This window comes from Pithys albifrons, chromosome 4, assembly GCF_047495875.1.
Source record: "Pithys albifrons albifrons isolate INPA30051 chromosome 4, PitAlb_v1, whole genome shotgun sequence".
In the NCBI taxonomy this organism is placed as follows: domain Eukaryota; kingdom Metazoa; phylum Chordata; class Aves; order Passeriformes; family Thamnophilidae; genus Pithys; species Pithys albifrons.
Genome location: NC_092461.1, coordinates 3924361 through 3941787, shown reverse-complemented (window position 1 = coordinate 3941787; position 17427 = coordinate 3924361). Strand labels below are relative to the sequence as shown.

Genomic DNA, 17427 nt, shown 5'->3' with positions numbered 1-17427 from the left:
AATATACAGAGAGGTCAACCCAGGGGCAGAAGCCCAGAATGTAAAAATTCATGTCACATGAATCCTGCTCTGCTTGATTGTCAACAAAGTTGGAAAAAATTCAAGATGATGGGATGTGTTTTGATGCATAATCCATCACATCTGAAAATCTCTCCTTCCTTACATGTCTAAAGGAAATATTGATGGTTGTTTATCCCAACATCGTGTTTCTAATTATTCAGATCTGAATTATTAGCAAGGCAGATTCCTGTTGAGCACAAATATAATTGATGCACCAGAAAGTTTCTGCTCTGAGCTCCATCCCATAACAACCTTTGCTTCCTAAAATCATCACGAGAATTATCCTGGCCTTTGAAAGGAAGAATTTATGCAAAGCAGCCCCAGGTGCTTTTTAAGACCAAGGCCAAGGGCAGCCCCAGAAAAAAAGCAAAGTCAAGGTCCAAGTGCCTGGCACAGTCTGGGCTTCAGTTCTGGTTGGCAGATGAGAAGAAAAGGCAGAACTTGTTTATTTAGTCCTCCCCTTGGTTTAAGCAGCAACATGATAAGCTCTGCAAAGGAGGCTGGTTTATTGTTATCTTCCATAATAATATTTATGTATTAATTTATTATTGTCTCATAGAGTGCTTATACCATAAACACACACAAGCTCATTTTTATAAACTAGTAACTGAGAGTTTCTTGGAGAGTGGATGAATTTGTCACAATAACCAGTTTCTGGCATGAGTAGATCCCATAAAAAGGGCTTAATGCTTATAGCTAATCTCCTGGAAGGTTATACAAATGAAAAAAATGAGGTTAATCACCAAGGAAAAATTGCTAATTAAGTAATACATCTTTTGTTAAATATTAATTATATTTAATTTTTTCCCATCACAGAATTTACATGGTTCTCATGATCAAGGATTAATTCCAAGGGTTTTATTTATCCTCTGCTGTGAATGGGTCTCTTCTCAGCAAAAAGTGAATGAATTTCTGCTTGAAATGAAAATCCTTCCTAAGAGAACTGGCAACCTTTGCCAGAGAAATCCAGACTGAGGAAAGCATTTCATTGCTCAGGCTGTTGGATCCTAATGAGTTCTGCATCCAAGTGCTTGTATTTTTTTCTCATCAGATCCAGCAGGTTCTGCACTTCAACGTACATCACTGGTTTGGGAGGAAGATTTGGATTTAAAAAAAGGCAGCATGTTCCATAGTTTTAGTATAACATCTGTTATTATCATTCAGTGCTGCTCTTAGCCCAGCATGCCCTTCCTCTAAATATCTTATTAATTAAACTGGCTTAGTAGGAAAATAATTAATGCCTTAAGTCCTCTACTTACTTAGAAAGGATTTAGAAACTGAAAAAAATGGTTTTGTCTGAGCTTCAGCTGGAGGGTCGTGGCTTTTTTCATTCTTGAACACAAGGAGATTACAACAGAAAGGATTGTCTGCAAAGCCTGCACATATACACAGTCTTCCAAACATATTTATGTTTGAAGTTCTACTAACCTTCAAAAATAGTCTACTGGGTCAATACTGAAGGGTCTTCAGCAGCTATTTTGGTGGGAGAAAGCTCATTAATTAGCTGTAGTTTGTTCTGGCTTCTTTGTTGTGGTTTTTTGTTTTGTTCTGTTTTGTTTTTTAATGAGAGACTGAGGACAGCTATTCTTAAGGAAGAAGAGGAAAGAGCTTTAAATGCTGTACCAGAACAAGACCATTTCTGCCCAGGGCAAAGGCAGGTTGAGGAGCAGTCTGAGCAGTCTGACCCAAAGCCTGGGTGTTGGGTCTGTCTGGTCAAAAGCATACTAGAAACTTCTAAGTTGGTGTTTTATGGAAGGACAGTGGAGATACCTGAAGCATTTCTTCCAGTGGGTCTAAGGCACTCTGGGAAATGCTGTGGTCTAAAATCAAACTGTAGCATGTGCTTGGCTGGTGGGTGTGGGGTCTTGTGCCTCAGCAGAAGGACCTGCCTTTAATTCTGGTCCTTGCTGAAGTTCAAAGTGTGTTTTATTACCTTCTAAATGTACCTACTGGCCCTCTTTGTCCTGAAGAGTACACATTCAAAACTGATTTTAGAAATAGGGAAGCCTAAATTTGTCCTGTGTAGAAGAGCTGGACTTGTTCAAACTAAGCCCTAAGTCTGTGACAGCAAATAAGTTGCAGTGTGTCAATATAGTCATTGCTAATTCACCAAGTATCTGTGTCCCTCTGGGAATAGGCAACACACAGCACTACCAGAAAAGGTTACACCCTCCTGTTTTCAGGGGTGGAGAGAGGGTTTCCAAGCCTCTTTTGCTTTAATTCTGCCTGGGGCAGGCTGGAGATGCAGAGCCCCAGCTCATTTGTGTGTGTACATCTGTGCTGGGCTGATGGAGGAACATATGGCAGCAGCACTTTGCCCTTGACTGTGCCTCTTTTTTGGCAGGCACAGGATTGTCTCTCACAGAGCAGGTGCAGGCACAGCCTCTCCTGCACATCCTTCCTTATGCCCCTTGCTTGCTGCCTCTCAGGGCTTTGCCTGAGTGAATGCCCTTTGTGGTGTTTTGGTTAATTGGACATTGTTTTAATTAGTGCTGAACTGAAGAAACATCTTCTCTGTCTGCTGCTTTGCTGCCTCAGTGCCTGCAGTCTCCAATACAGAGCTCTGTTCAGACCTGGTGTACATTGCAGTGGCTCTCTTGGATTTTCTGACATTCCTTCTTTAGGGGAAAACACCCCTGCAGGAGGGGAAGGCTCTGTTAAACAGCTCATGTTCTGCACTGTCCCAAACACCTTGAACTGCTCTCACTGGAATTAGTGGCAAAGAAGCCTTGGCTTCCATCCTCCTCATGGCCTGGAGACAGTCCATGGCCTGGAGATAGTCCATGACCAGGAGACAGTCCATGCCTGGAGATAGTCCATGACCAGGAGACAGTCCATGACCAGGAGACAGTCCATGGCCTGGAGACAGCCCATGACCAGGAGACAGTCCATGGCCAGGTCCTGTGGCCACAGCTTTCACTGGTGTGCTCCTTTGTGTTGCCTTCTTGCTCCCCTTTCCCTCTCCAGCCTCTGCACTAATTTCCTTTTTCTCCCTTCACTGTCTCTAACTCTGCACAGAAGTGTTTGGGTCATATGTCAAACCCAAGCAGGGCAGTGCAGACCTGCCCTCACATCAGGCAGTCCATAACCATTTCTGCCTCACTGCAGCAGCAGACACATCCTCTGCACTGCCAGTAGCCTTTATTTTGAGATGCTAAACAGACACTGACTTGAAGAGGAAAAAGAACATCTTTTAAAATGCCTTAAAAGGTATAGAGCCTTTTAAAACAATTATTTTGCTTCTTTTCTATTTATACTGACCCTTGTCCTTTGCTTACAGCTTTAGAAAGAAAAATGTCAATGAGGCAAAGCAGAGAGGAGCTTATAAAACGAGGAGTGCTGAAAGAAATCTTTGATAAAGGTAAGTGCTCTTCTTTTCACAACATTAAATTGACATCCCATATAGTTTTACAGCCAGACATTACATGATTGTACCACGAGGAAGTGGGAATAGAGTCCTGAATTGCAAGATTCTGTCTGTCTCCAAACACCTGTCTTGGTTCTGGCCCTCTCTGTTGGATACATGTGATGGTTACTGAGCAAATAAAAATGAAAACTAACTAGAAATGTAAATCAGTAGCAATAAAACTCCCAGCAACAGGCAGGAGTCACCCACTGCAAGACAGCAAAGCATCCAGACTGTGGAGAGATGGAGTGATCCATCCCTGCTTGGGTTGCCTTTGTCTGGCTGAGTCACTCTGGGATTAATTGCTGGGGAAAAGGGAAGCACTCAAAGGTTTGGGATCCTGAGGAGCACAGAACAATGTGCTTTCCCTTGAAACAGCTCAGAAGAGATAATAATTCCTTGTTCAGGATAATTAATTTGTTGAGTTGGTAATGTCTCCTTTGTGCAAAATGCCATTGTTTTACACACAGCCTTGTTTTCCACTCATAATGCAAAACATACTTGACATTATTACATAGGTGTCAGTCTTTAACTGCAGCTTTTATTTATTTTGCTGCTTCCCTTGTCAATAACCAAAGCAATTAATTCCACAAATTATATAAAAACATGACAAAGCTGCCTCTTAATAGAACTTATGCATATGCTTTAAAGCCTCATTAATTCAAAATCTAGAAGTCTTTAACACCACTACAAAACCTGTTAGAAGTGGATAGAAGTTAAAAATTTACTAACCCAATCTTTTAAGTTTTTTAAGTATAAAAAAATTCAAAACACTGCAAAATAAACAAAAAAAAATTAGGGTTCTTTCATACACTTCAAGGCATCTCCATAGTAATTTTTCACCTTTTCAAAGCTGGTATGAAACATGTACCACTGCTTCTTATTTCCAGTGCAAAAAGAAGAGACATTGGACTTTCTCACTGTCGAGTGGCACTGAAAGGGAAACCACAACTCAAAAGAGTTGGACTCCCTGGTCTGTATCCTGCATTATTCCTGCTGGTTGCAAACACAGGAAGCTGAGAATTGGTACCCCTTGCTGAAAGAAAGAGGTCAGGCAGAGAAAAAAGTGGTGATGCACAAGAATAGCAGCAGGAATGAAAGAGCTTTGATGATCCAAGGATGTGAGCAAGGCAAGATGTGTAGAGCAAAAACATGATTTCCTTCAGTGGTGTAACAATCTGAGAGTAATTCTAATAAAAGATATCATATCTCAGTGTGAACCCTAAGTGGAAGTAACATTTTTCTTGTAATTCCTGGTAGGCAATCCCTAATCCTTAAGGAAAACACAGCAGACTTTTAGCACATCATAGCAGAAGGTTTTCTTTGATTATGGCAGCACCTTCCATGCCAAGAGGCATCTTGCACAGAGAGGAGGTGTAGCCATAATGCCAAATCTCTCTGCCTCCCTTTCCTAAGAGGTGGACAAAGCAGCTACAATCGGCCTGTGAGTCACTTGAGCTTTTTCTATCTTAAAAAAATCCATACAGTTCAGAGGAAACTTAGTGTGGACAGATTGACCCAAGAACAAAAATCCCTGCTGGGTGCTTGGCGTTGGTTTTGTCCTGTCTCCTGTGCTGAAGGAAAACAGAATCAGCTGGTCTGTTTGCCTGCTGGTTAAAAGTGATGCTCTGACCTGTTTGCTTCAGGGTTTGTTGGCTTTTGGTGCTCTGACCTGTTTGCTTCAGGGTTTGTTGGCTTTCCAAAGGACTTGGTGTCCTCCAGCAGGTGCAGGTTCACAGAGTGCAGGACGTCACAGCATTCACAGGTGGGAGGGTCACTGCAGTCCAGCTGCTCTATTTGGAAAACAAGAAATGCTGTTACCACTTCAGTGACCCCACACTTCAAACTGGTCAAGTGAAACTGCTCCAGACTGAGCTTCAGGGAGCTCTTCCCTTGCTAAGGGCCAGACTCATGCCCAAATCAGCTTCTCTTACCTTCCATTCCCAGGACTCTGTGACTTGAGTAATTCTGAAAACGTAGGCAAAGGTTGTCATTTTTTCAAATACTCTGTACTTTTGGAAAATACTAAGTTGGAGAAGTGTCTGATGAGGCTCTTGCTGTTCTAGTAATTTGTGGACAGGCAGTGCTGAGAGGTTAAAAATACCATGTCCACCTGCAGCACAGAACACACCTCAGCATTTAGAACTCTCAGTGTTTGCTCTGCCACTGCTTCCTATAGAGAAACACCTTTAATTTTCACGTGAAGGTGTGACCATCCCTAAAGCATCTGCCTTTGGAATTGCCCTCTGTTTCCTGGTGCTGGTCTAAGAATTAAATCTCTTTGTAGTACATAGAAGAAATTGCCTGTAGTGTGAAATTTCTGACCATGAGTGTGCATTGATTGCTTGCTCCTGAGGCAAAGGTACAATTGGCTCTCAAGGAAGCATGGGCAGTCCTCATCTCTTATACTCTTGGATTTTTATACTCTCTGTCTAATAAAAATGGTGGATTTAGACTTAAATTTCAGATAACCTAAATCCTGAGAAGATTTGGACATGCTGCACTTATATCCTAAGGCAAGTTTTGTGGCAGTGTGTGAGGACAAGCTTGGAGAAGTGGCTTTGGTAGTGCAGCAGGGAGGGAGGATGGCAGCCACTCCAGTTTAATCAGAAAAATCAGAAGGTTTTGAACTCCTCCAGAAGCTGCCTGTCCCATGGAATCCCAAAAAACTGGCTCTGCTTAGAGACTGAAGGTGAGGAACATCTCAGCCCCTGGGCTGAGATGGCCACCAATGACAGCAAACACCTCCAGGGGCAGGGCTGGGTCACCTGCAAGAACACTCAGTTTTCCATCCCTACCCATGGAAGTCAGGGCAGAAAACAAAAATACAAACAATTACACATTATCACTGTGCAAAATTAAACTCAGAGCCAGCTCCTGAACATAATTTCATCCATGTACATGGAACAATTGCATTACCAGGATGCTTTTGTCAGCTAACTAGAATAGCTTTAGTACTTTAAAAATAAGAGGTAATTTGCTTTTTATAGCTGGTTGTCAAGCATGTCTCTGGTGCAGGATTAATTCACACTAAGATACTCTTCACTCTACAGATTATTTTATCCACATCTTTGCTCTGCTTGCTGTACTTGAGCAGCTCCCCATGTAGCTCTTCTTTAAGCCAGATCTGATTTAGGGTTTATGTTACAGTCAGGATTCTGTGCCATGTCTGCTGATTTCATTCAAATCCAAGGACAAGTTTTAGACTCTAAATGAAGATTAGAGATATTCAGAGGTAAGATTAAAAAAAGGTCACTCTGTCAGTACAGAAACCTCATGTTTATTATTATGACAAAAATTAAAAACAGTAATATGGCTAATTAGAGATGCCCAAAAATCAAAAACCAGATCCTGAAATCCCACATTTCACTTTAAAAACAAATTTAAATGCTTTGTAAAATTAGGCTCCGTGTATTTGCCTGCTGGTTTTGAGTCTTACAGGTCACATTTCAGTTGTATTTTCAGGCTTCCTTTTGTAACCATGGGGGCTGAACACTTTCCTTTTTAAAACTGTAATTGAGATATCCATGTAGTCATTGCCTCCAGGTACCAGAGTGCTGTGCTTAACAAGTTCTGAGATAAAAATCACAGAGGTTGACACCACAGAGAATTATCTGAATCCTTGCTTCTGTTCTTTATTATTTCTAACATGAAGTGGTGTTTGATAGGAAAAAAAATGCCAGCTGCTCTTACAGAAATTTTGCTCAGATAGAGGAGATATTATTAGTAACTATAAAAACAGGCTTTCTAAATGGAATCTGATATACCCCTGAACCAAGACCTTACAGCAGGCAACTATAAAAATTATTCTCTCTCTTATATAAAATTTGTGTGTAAAACAGGGACATGCTCCATGTTGTTTTGATCCTTCTGCCTGTGTCTTGTGCATTGGCTTGACCCTGGCTGGGCACCAGGTGCTTATGAGGTTGTTGTACCACGCCCTCCTCACTGGGCAGGGGAGAGGAAATACAGTGAAAGGTTCGTGTGTCATCAGAGGGCAGGTAGAGATCACTCCCCAATTACCATCATGGGCAAACCAGGCTTGATTTGGGGAAATCAGTTAAATTGATTGCCAATCAAAGCAGCTTAGGATATACTGAGAAATAAAGACTAAATCTTACAAACACCTTTTCCTCACCCCTCCCTTAGTCCTGGGCTCAACTTTACTCCCAGTTTTCTCTACCTCCTCCCTCCCTTGGCCCAGGGAGACAGGGAATGAGGGCAGTAGTCAGGTCATCATTCCTGACACTCTTCCCCTGCTCCAGGGTGGGGCTTCTCCCATAGGAGACAGTCCTCCACAAACTCCTCCAATGTGAGTCCTTCCCACAGCAGTTCTCCAGGAACTCCTCCAGCATCTGACCCCTCTCAGGAACAGAATTCTCCATCGTGTGTCCCCCATGGGGTGGCAAGTCCTGCCAGCAAAGCTGCTCCAGTGTGGGCTCCTCTGTGCACAGGGCCCCAGGTCCAGCATGGGCTTCCCACTGAGTCACAGCCTCCTTTGGGCATCCCCTGCTCCAACATGGGGATGCAGGTGGATCTCTGCTCAGCCATGGACCACAGTGGGCTGCAGGGGAAGATCCTGCCTCACCATGGTCTTCACCATGGGCCACAGGGGAATCTGATCCAGCACCTGGAGCACCTCCTTCCTCTTCTTCTTCACAGACCTTGCTGTCTGCAGAGTTGTCCTCTCGCATAATGTCACTCCTCTCTCTGGCTGCAGTTGCTGTGGGTTGGTTTTTCTTCCTCCCTTCTTAAATATGTTACACCAGAAGTGCTCCACTGTTGCTGATGGGCTTGGCCTTGGCCAGTGGTGGGTCCATCTTGGAGCTGTCCAGAGGTGGTTCCAGCAGACATGGGGGAAACTTTTAGCAGCTTCTCACCAAAGCCACCCCTGTAGCCTCCATGTTACCAAAACCTTTCCACACTCCCCCAATATATGTATGCGTCCAAGATTTCAGTCTAGGTTCATTTGAAAGCAAGCTAGTGGAGATCCCAGCTTTCATTTAAAATCTTTCTGCATCTTATTTATGTGTCTTTTCTTTTTGTCATTCTGCTTTCTTCCAACTATGAACAGATGGGGACCTTTCCATACCAAATGAAGAAGGAGCTTTGGAGAACGGGCAGCCTCTGGGCTCTGGGCAAGTGCTGAGCTCCAGCCAGGTGTCCCTGCCAGCCCTAGCAGAGCTGGAGTCAGTCCCAGCATCTGTGGAACCCTGTTCATATGAGGTGCTGCCAACCACAGAGATCATGGATGGGACAGGTAACATCTTGTTTGCACTATCATGGAGATGCTCTAACCTGTTTGCAATGAGTTTTTGACTTTGAACATTTGGTGTTTAGCCCTGAGAAATCCTTATTGAACATGATGTAAAAGGTGTAAAAGGAGGTTACAGCATAGAGATTGTCACTGAAATTGTGACTGACTTGGCATAGAAATAACCTCTACTTCTAAGCAAGTAACCTGTTCTGGAATAAGGCAAAGTTCATGCACTTTGTGAGAATGTAGGAGCAGATTTCCAACCCTCTGTCTACATCTCAGATGTGCCAATGAGCTCTAGAGCAGAGAGCTGACAACATGTTTGAACCCCAGGGTACAACATGGTGCCCTGTAGCTGCCACGTGGTGTTGGGTGATGTTCACATCATGTATCTGTCCCTAACTAAGATGTCCAGCTGCCCTGCCCTGCCCTGGGTGAGGATGGTTGCACTCCTTCCCCAGCCCATGTGGTGACACAGCATCGAGCTTAGCTCCTCTTCCTGCATCACTTTATACCACTGAGAGCTGTGGACAAAGGCCAAGTGAGGAAAAGTGAGCAGGAGAAGGATTTACCCTCGATCTTATGCAGCTCTTTGAAACAGAGTAGGCCCCGTGAGGTGCTTTTACATTTACAGGAAGAGTTTAGAGACCACCTGCTAACTTATCTGGTCCTGAGCAAGCTGTGGGGACAGACCATCAGAGATGTGACATTTTAAGACTCAATTTGTGTTCAAGATGTGAGAATATATCCCAGCCTGACATAAGGGAGCTGGCTTCTGTCAGAGGTAATGGGAAATTTGGCTGTTGTGTAAATGTGTGTTACTCTTTCTCTGTTTCTTTCTTTCCTCTTTTCTATGTTATACAATGTTGGAGTGAAATCTCTTGGTCATTCCTAACCTGCCTTGCTGTGCTGCTTTTCTTGTCTTACTTGGGCTGTTTCCGCTGCTGCTTTGCTCGTAACGTTGTTGGGTCTATGATGTGGTTGTGTCCTCCAGTGTCTGAAGAGAGCCCCACATCCAATGACTCCGGCATCCTCCTGTCCCAAGAGCCTACAGCTAAGCCAGTCCTGCTACTTCCCCCAAAAAAATCTGCTGCTTTCCCTGGAGACCATGAGGACACCCCAGTGAAACAGTTGTCCCTCCTCAAACAACCCCCTGCCCTGCCTCCTAAACCTATTGCCAGGATTGCCAGCCACTTAACTGGTAAGTAGGTGTTCCTGGACCCTCAGCACCACCACCACTTCCCTTAGAGGAAAACCTGCCATTAGAGCAAAGTTCTCAGTGTTCTTCCTCCTCCTGTAACGCTGTTTGCACTTGTTGTTGTGTGTATTGGTGATGTCTGTGTTGTACCTTAGGGCAGGGATCATAAAATCTTCATCAGGGCTGCTCCAGGGCACTTCCCCTCTCAGCTGAAATTACCTGAGGCTGCTGTGGCATTTCCTAACCCTCCTCACTCCCATTCATCAATGCTGACCATCACCACTGAAATTGCAGGATGTGCTTTAATGGGAAAGGAAGTGTCAAGAAAATACTAAGATATCTTTAAATGGCCTTAATACGGAAAGGTGTGAGAGATGAGGGAAGAGGGAGAGTTTTGATTTCTCCTTTTGCCCTTTGTTGCAGTTCCCTCTCCACACACCCTCTATCTTTTCATATGTTTGTCTTTTACTTGCCCCCTGATCCTTGAAAAGGCAGCTCTGTCCCATGACTTCTTGCCATTTTGCTTCCCTGCTTACACTGTCTGCCTTTCTGCTCCCCCTTTCCACCCCTGCTCTGACTGTTCCCCTCCTGCTGGTGAGTCCAGCCACAGTTCTCCATGACCAGGATTTTGGTGTCCTACAGTTTATACTGCAATTTATCTCTTACTGCCTGGAAACTAGAAACAACACAGGCTCCTTTTTGTGTTCCACACCTTCTCACAAGTGTCCAAAGTTTTTGGCATTCAAAGTCCGAGTTAAATGTGGAAGAAGGATTGGTGGGTTTCCTCTCTCCAGTCTCTCATTTAGACCACTGAAGCAAAGGATGGCTGCATTTACACAGGCCAAAAAAGATTCCCTACATGCTTGCCTGCACCTTTTGAGCAGTTTATTCATAATTGCAGCTGCTGCACAGGAGGCAGCACTTTAAAATCCTGCATTCAACATGTGGTGTGGGGCATCCCTGTCCTGGGGCAGCTCTGCCCCTGGGTCAATCTTGTGTTGCTGCTGTCCCAATATATTCAGGGCTGATGTGAGAAATGCTCAGCCACATTAACACATTATAGCATTTTTTTTCCTGTTTTAAATACCCTTTTTATTCAGGTTAAGATCTGTATGAGGAAAGAGCTCGTTAGGATAGAGCATGTTCTGGTTTTCTCTCACATCTCTGTGTAGTCTCTTCATGTTTCTGTTTGGATGACCACACCTTTTTGTTCTGTATAATATTGTACATTTTATGTGAAACTTCTTTACTTTCTTCCTGTCAAAATCTGCACATAATGGTTAATATTTTGCCTTATACCACAAACTGAAAGGGCAGTCCTGCAAAGCCAGGCAGAATATTAATGGCTTCATATAAGGACAGAACCAGCTTCCTGTGATCTCCCATAACACTCTGTCCCAATTACAAGGAGGTGCTCAGAAATGAGGCCAACAGGGAAAAAATAAAAAAGTAGGAATAGCATAGGAAAAAAGTCAGGTACTAAATGTGGTTCATTCATAAGCCTTTCTTTTGGAAGCGATAGCAAAAGAATCAAAGGATGAAGAGCTTCTGGTGTAGCTTTTTATTTTCTGCAGCTGCAAATTTTGTGTGAAGTAGAGTCAGGCTCAAGCTACCAGCACAAGTGAGCTGCTTGATGGGGATGAGCTTCCAGTGAGAGAGAACTGTGAGTTCTCTTATTCTGTGGTGGCCTTTAGTGGTGCCTCATCCAGTCCTAAATAAATCTTTGTATGTGCCTATTGACAGACTTGCCTGCATATACAGAACCTTCAGGGAGAAGGAGCAGAGGTACAAATTTAGTCATAGAGCCCTAATTTAATTGACAGTTATTCCTGGTGGAACTGAAACCCTCATTCATACCTTCCTTAGGAACAAAAGTATTAAGCTTTTTTTTAAGGGTCCTTTTACTTTGGTGGTCTAAAGGATATACGTGTTGCTCAGTGCCTGGTGTTCTCCACTGGAAATTACATTAGCCCTTTACAGTCTCTGGAAATGAGCAATCAATCCTAATGAAGCATCCTCATCAGTGAGAGGCAGAATTAATGCTATTCTTTTGCTAATTACTCCAGAGACATCCTCAGCTTGGGTGTGAGAAAACAAGTGAAATCTGAATTCTGGCATTCGAGGTGAAGACTTTTCTTGTCGTGTATGTGGTTTTGTACTGAAGAATTCGTGGAAAGGTTGAAGGACAAACTGAGACATCCTAAGCATGGCTAGGGCAGAGTGACAGTGGTTTGATGGTCTGGTAGCTCTGGTCAAGAAGAATATGAGAGAAGATGATCTTGTGAAGGGTTTGGGTACACAGTGAAAATGCAAAAGCAACTCAACTTCTCTTTACAGATATATATATGTATGTGAACATAAGTGGATTTATTTAATAGAAATACACTTTGTACAAGCCAATAGATCACCACAGCCATGGTCAGAAGCAAAAAAAAAAAAAAAAAAGACAAATATTTTAAAGACAAATGTTGAGGAAAGAAAAGTTTCCTTTGAGCCTGACCACCTCTTGCTGTAAACTTACCCCAAGGTTCTTCAATAAAGTCATGAAAACTGACTTGCAGGGTTTGACAAAGGACTTAATACAGGTTTTAGAAATGGAAAAGAACCATTCCTTACCTCTGAAGGCATATTGAACTGTCTCAAATATCTGTCCTCCAGTGCCAAGACAAGAACTGCACATAAAACACCAGGCCTAAATAAACAGGTGAGAGCACATTTAATCCTGGGGAGAACAAAAAGCAAAAAAATCCATTAAAAAATCCATTTTAAAGGAAGAGAGAATTACCTATAGCAACCATAAATCACACAACCTTGGCATGCTTCTTGTCAAGACTGAGGTGCTGTGGGGATGGGACAACACAGAAACAGGGCATTTAGAACAACACTTGCAGCTTCCTTTGCTGAAAATGTAGGAGGAGCTGAAATAATCACCTGGGACCAAATTTAATTGGGGTGCTGGGATAAAGTCCCCAGATTATCATAAAATCTTTAATGGCCAAAAGTGACAAGAAATCTGGTCATGTCTGATTTGATAGACCCTGGTGGTGTAAAGCTGCCTTTGATCTTCATTCATTAAGCTGTTCATTCTCACCAGCACAGATAATGTTTTCTGAAATTAATTATATTTTCCAACTGAGTTGCCAATAACTAATAAAGTCCCCTAAAACAAAATACATGCCATGAAAATGGGATTTCAGCAACACCTGAGTGTGTTTGAGCCCAAATTTAGTCTAATGTGAGAGCTGGGTGTAGCTTTGTTTGTATCTGGCCACTTAACTATTGCTTTAAGCTTTGAAAAGTCTTTTGCATTCTCTTGCTTACTGCACTGAAGATTTTGAAGAGACTCAGCACATTTTTGGTTCTGAGACTGTGCTTTCTGGTTATGTCTGTGCAGAGTCAAGACTAACTCGCAATTAGAGGCAAACATTGAGCAGGGTAGGAAATGTTAAGGCCTCCAAAGTTACTTTTGATAATGCAGACAAGCCAAGAATGAGAACATGAATGCCTGGGCTCCTGCTGCATTGCCACAACTAGTTGTTAGTGGCAGCTTTATAAAAGTATTTGCAACTAAAATTTATCCAATAAATCCTCTCTGCAGTATTTTATAATGCCACAGACACACGTGTGCCAGAAGACTCCTCTGTAGATGAGCCCAAGACATAATCCATGAGGTTCCTTCACTGTGGTGTCACCTCCAGCTGCCTGCTCTGCTCTCATGAAGAGCTTCATGTGGGCCCAAGGGACAAACCTCTCACTTTGTGCCTGAGGAAGGAGCAGCAGAGCAAAAGCAGCTCTCCTTCATCAGGTTCTCATGGGAAAGTGGACTCTGATGCACCTGCTCTCTCCATACTTCCTCCCCATGGTGCTTCCTGGAGGGAAGCACGTGGCACATACCAGGACATCTCATCTTTGAAACCCTCTTCAAGGCCTTGCAGGGGAATTCATGCAGAGCTGTACTTTTCAACCCTTCAGGCAAAAAATACCTTGCTTTTGTTCTCCAAATTCACCTCGAGCCTTGGATCCATCTGTGGCACAGAAGAACAGCAAAGAATTTTCTGTCTCAGGCCTTCCCTGAAGAGGTGGATGCAGATCTTGCTGTAGTCAGGAGATGTGTGGCAGATCTTTGAGAACAGTTTTTAACTGCTCAAAAACTCATTGAAATAAGAAGAGACTCCTTCTGTTTAGGCACAAGTGGTTACTGGAGAGAAGACCTGAAAAAGTAAAAGCTGCTTGTCCAAATGCTGCCAGCAAGTATCAGGCACATCACCCCATGTCCACTATGGAGCTCCCTCAACAGACAACGCTGGTTTTTGCACTGGTTTTCCCCTTTTTTTGCACATTAATTTACAGAATTAATAACTTGGATGGAATTTAAAGAGTAACTCATCAGCTTTATGGCAAGTTGTATTATTACTTGTATACAGGACACCAAAGGTAACAGTGTAAGGTCTTTCAGTTGGGAAAGAACCTCAGCAGGTCTTAAATCCACCCTCCTGCTCAAAGCAGAGCCAGCTGTGGGGTCAGAGCAGGTAGCTCAGGCTTAGTCCAGCTAGATCAGAAAACTCCAAACCTGCTGCACTGTTTGGTTGTTCTCATGGTGGGGAAACATTTTCCTTACAATCCAGTCTTGAACCTCTTTAGTTTCATTGTTTTGTCCACCGTCTCTCCTCCTCCCACCACGCACTGCTGTGGCTCCACCTTGTTGAGAACCTCCTCGTAGGGACTGGAAGGCTCCTGTTGGGTGTTTCCCCTGCAACCTGTCTTTTCTCCAAGCTGAAAGAGACCCAGTCCCTCAGGTGCTGAATTTGAAGATTTTAATGAGCTTTCCTACCAGTAAAACCACAGATGAGCAAAGCTGTGCAACAAATAAACGTGTTTCTCCATCTCCTGAAAACCCCAAAGGAAATGCAGCAACTGCAGCTTTTAGAAAAATGATCTGTATGGAAGGGGTGAGGGCTGACCTGCTTCAAAAGTCTGATGAGTAGCAAATATTGTGACATCCACAACAATCTTTAAAGTAATTTATTGTCACCAGGAGTGGGGAAGTTGACACCTAACATATTTTATATCAATTCTAGCATACAAGTTATTACACAGTTCCAAGTGGTCACAACCCCACTGGGAACCAGTATCTTGCAAAATTGCTCATTATTCTCTTGAGCACAAAGAACCTCAGCCAGAAGAGATTAATCAGACTTGCACACCTGGCTCCACAGTTTGCTGCTTTTCTGTTACAAGTGCTGTGTGCAATGATTTAAGACTCTGGTAGTGTTCTGCTGAGAAGATGCTTGTCATAGAACCCTTGTTCATATTTCCCCTGCCCAGCTTCCTATTCATCCACAGATGCCCATGTCTGATGGATATTCCAAGCTGGACACAATAACTGTTTCCTCCTCTCATTCATAAATTGTGTTCATCATGAAATTAAAACAAACAGGGGAAAGAATTGTAAAACTCAGTCTTCTCACTCTTACATGCAGGAGAAATTATTCCATCCTTCACTCTAGATGATGTCAGAGCAGTTTCCAGCAGCCTGTCTGGAGCCCATGGATTTGGGCAATGCCTCACTTGCTCACTGATCTGACCACACAGTTGCAATACCAAGGTCTCTATTAGTGATGTCAGTGAAGACACACTGTTAACTTTCCAATGGAATGATTTGAACTCATTCTAATCATCCTCCTTTAAATCATTATTTTTAAAATAAACAAGTAGAGTTCTCTTGAAGGTAAAGGGCAGACATTTGATGCCTTTGGTTCATTTTCAAGGATCTATTTTTGTATCAGGACCATATTCAGACTGGTTTAAGAACCTGAGTGTAACACAGTCAGTCTGAATAAAGACATTAAAAATAATGGGCAGGATTTTTGGCAGGTGCCCACTGGAGTCGCCCAGCACTGATAACCACTGGAGATCTGTTGATGTGTTTATTTAAATTTAAGTGGAAACTAAAGGTCCATTTGTCATGCAAAGAGGGAACCAGAGTGTGCACATCTGATTCATGTTGGAACGTGTGGCTACTTGGGATAATTAAGCCAGACTTGTTCTCCTGTGCAACTCCAGAGCTGCAAGTGCCTGTGTCTCAACTCTGCTAAATGAATGCCTGCATAAGAAAGTAAATTTTCACTGTATTTTAGAAGAAAGAAGGATTTCTGTTTGCTTTATACCTGAACCATTTGACATGTCATGCTCACCCTCAACATACCAATATTGCTTTAATCTTCAGGATCACAAAGCCCAGAATACTTTCAGTTATTCTTTTGACAAAAGCAAGGGATGCCTGCAGTTGGGATCTCTGAATTCACCATCAAGGATGAGTGCCACAGAGTGCTGGGACACCCAGGCACAGGCACTGGCAAATGAAGACTTAAATCGAGATACTGCAGAAAAGGATCAAAACCCACCATCAAACCTGAATTTGTCAAAAGGGAAGTGCAGATCTCAGTGTCATCTTTGTAATTCAGGACAAGCTCTAAAAGTAAAACTGCCTGAGGCACAAGTGTATGAAAAAAAACCACTTTGCTACTATAAATCCCATAGGAGCCTTATTCTCAGGGCTCTGTACAATTTACCCTTCACTCTTTCTGTTATTTACCTTTTATTGGAGAGGTGTGTTCTTTTATGCAGGATACAAAGAGGCAATACATACAAAAAACATGGGTATTAGAAGACCTTTGTGTGCCTGAATTGAAAATCCTGTAAGTGTTTGGGGGTTTTTGTGCTGCTTTGGCAAATCCCTGAGTTAGATTTCAGCCCTGGTGGAGCCATCAGAAGAAATGTTGCCTGCAAGAGGCAACATGACCTGTGGTATAGAATATTCCTTTAGTCAGCTGGAGTCACCTCTCCTGGCTGTGTCTCCTCTAACTTCACGTGTAACCCCTTGCCAGTGGGGCACTACAAAAAGCCTTGGCTCTGTGTAAAGGCTGCTCAGCAATAACCAAAACATCTCTGTGTTACCAACACTGTATTCAGCACAAATCCAAAACACAGCCCTACCTGTATTAGCCACCATGAGGAAAATTAACTTTACTCCAGCCCAAACCAGCACACTGTAGTTCATCTTTGTTGTGAGCTTATAAACACTCTGCAGAAAGGGAAGACTTACAATGTGTTGTTCCTAGCACTGCAAAAACATTACTAATAAGTGATGCTGTGGATGCAATGAAGCTGTGACCAGCACTAAAATAAGCCAAAAGACATACCTGAACTTGGCTCTGTGCATGGTCTTCTTCCACCTTATGATCCTAAATCATTTTCAAGAGGTGTTAGTGCTTGGAAGTCCTCATATTAACCTTGTGCACCCTGGCTATGAGATATGAACTAGTAGAGGCAATCCCCAGGATGGGCTGTGAGGGAGAAAAGGCAAGGATAGTTAATAGTAAGAACCATCTGGAAAAAGGCTTTAGAAACCTGATTGCACTCAGGAGGGTGATGACCTTTGGAACCTGGAGAGCAGCATCTTACTCCCAAGCTTTTGGGGTCAAAAGAAGGTTATGGCCCTGCAAT

The 17427-nt window shown here is 43.0% G+C and overlaps 1 protein-coding gene across 5 annotated transcripts in view; it reads left to right on the top strand.

The window, feature by feature from the left end:
* Positions 1-17427, top strand: part of PHACTR1 (phosphatase and actin regulator 1) — a 271226-nt gene that overhangs the window by 203606 nt on the left and 50193 nt on the right. For 4 of the 5 annotated variants that reach the window (XM_071553246.1, XM_071553247.1, XM_071553249.1 and 1 more), the window contains 3 exons: positions 3341-3421; positions 8541-8726; positions 9718-9924. In XM_071553246.1, coding sequence (XP_071409347.1) covers positions 3341-3421; positions 8541-8726; positions 9718-9924 — 474 coding nt within the window. The remainder of the gene's footprint in view (positions 1-3340; positions 3422-8540; positions 8727-9717; positions 9925-17427) is intronic. The other variant, XM_071553248.1, reaches the window with a different exon arrangement.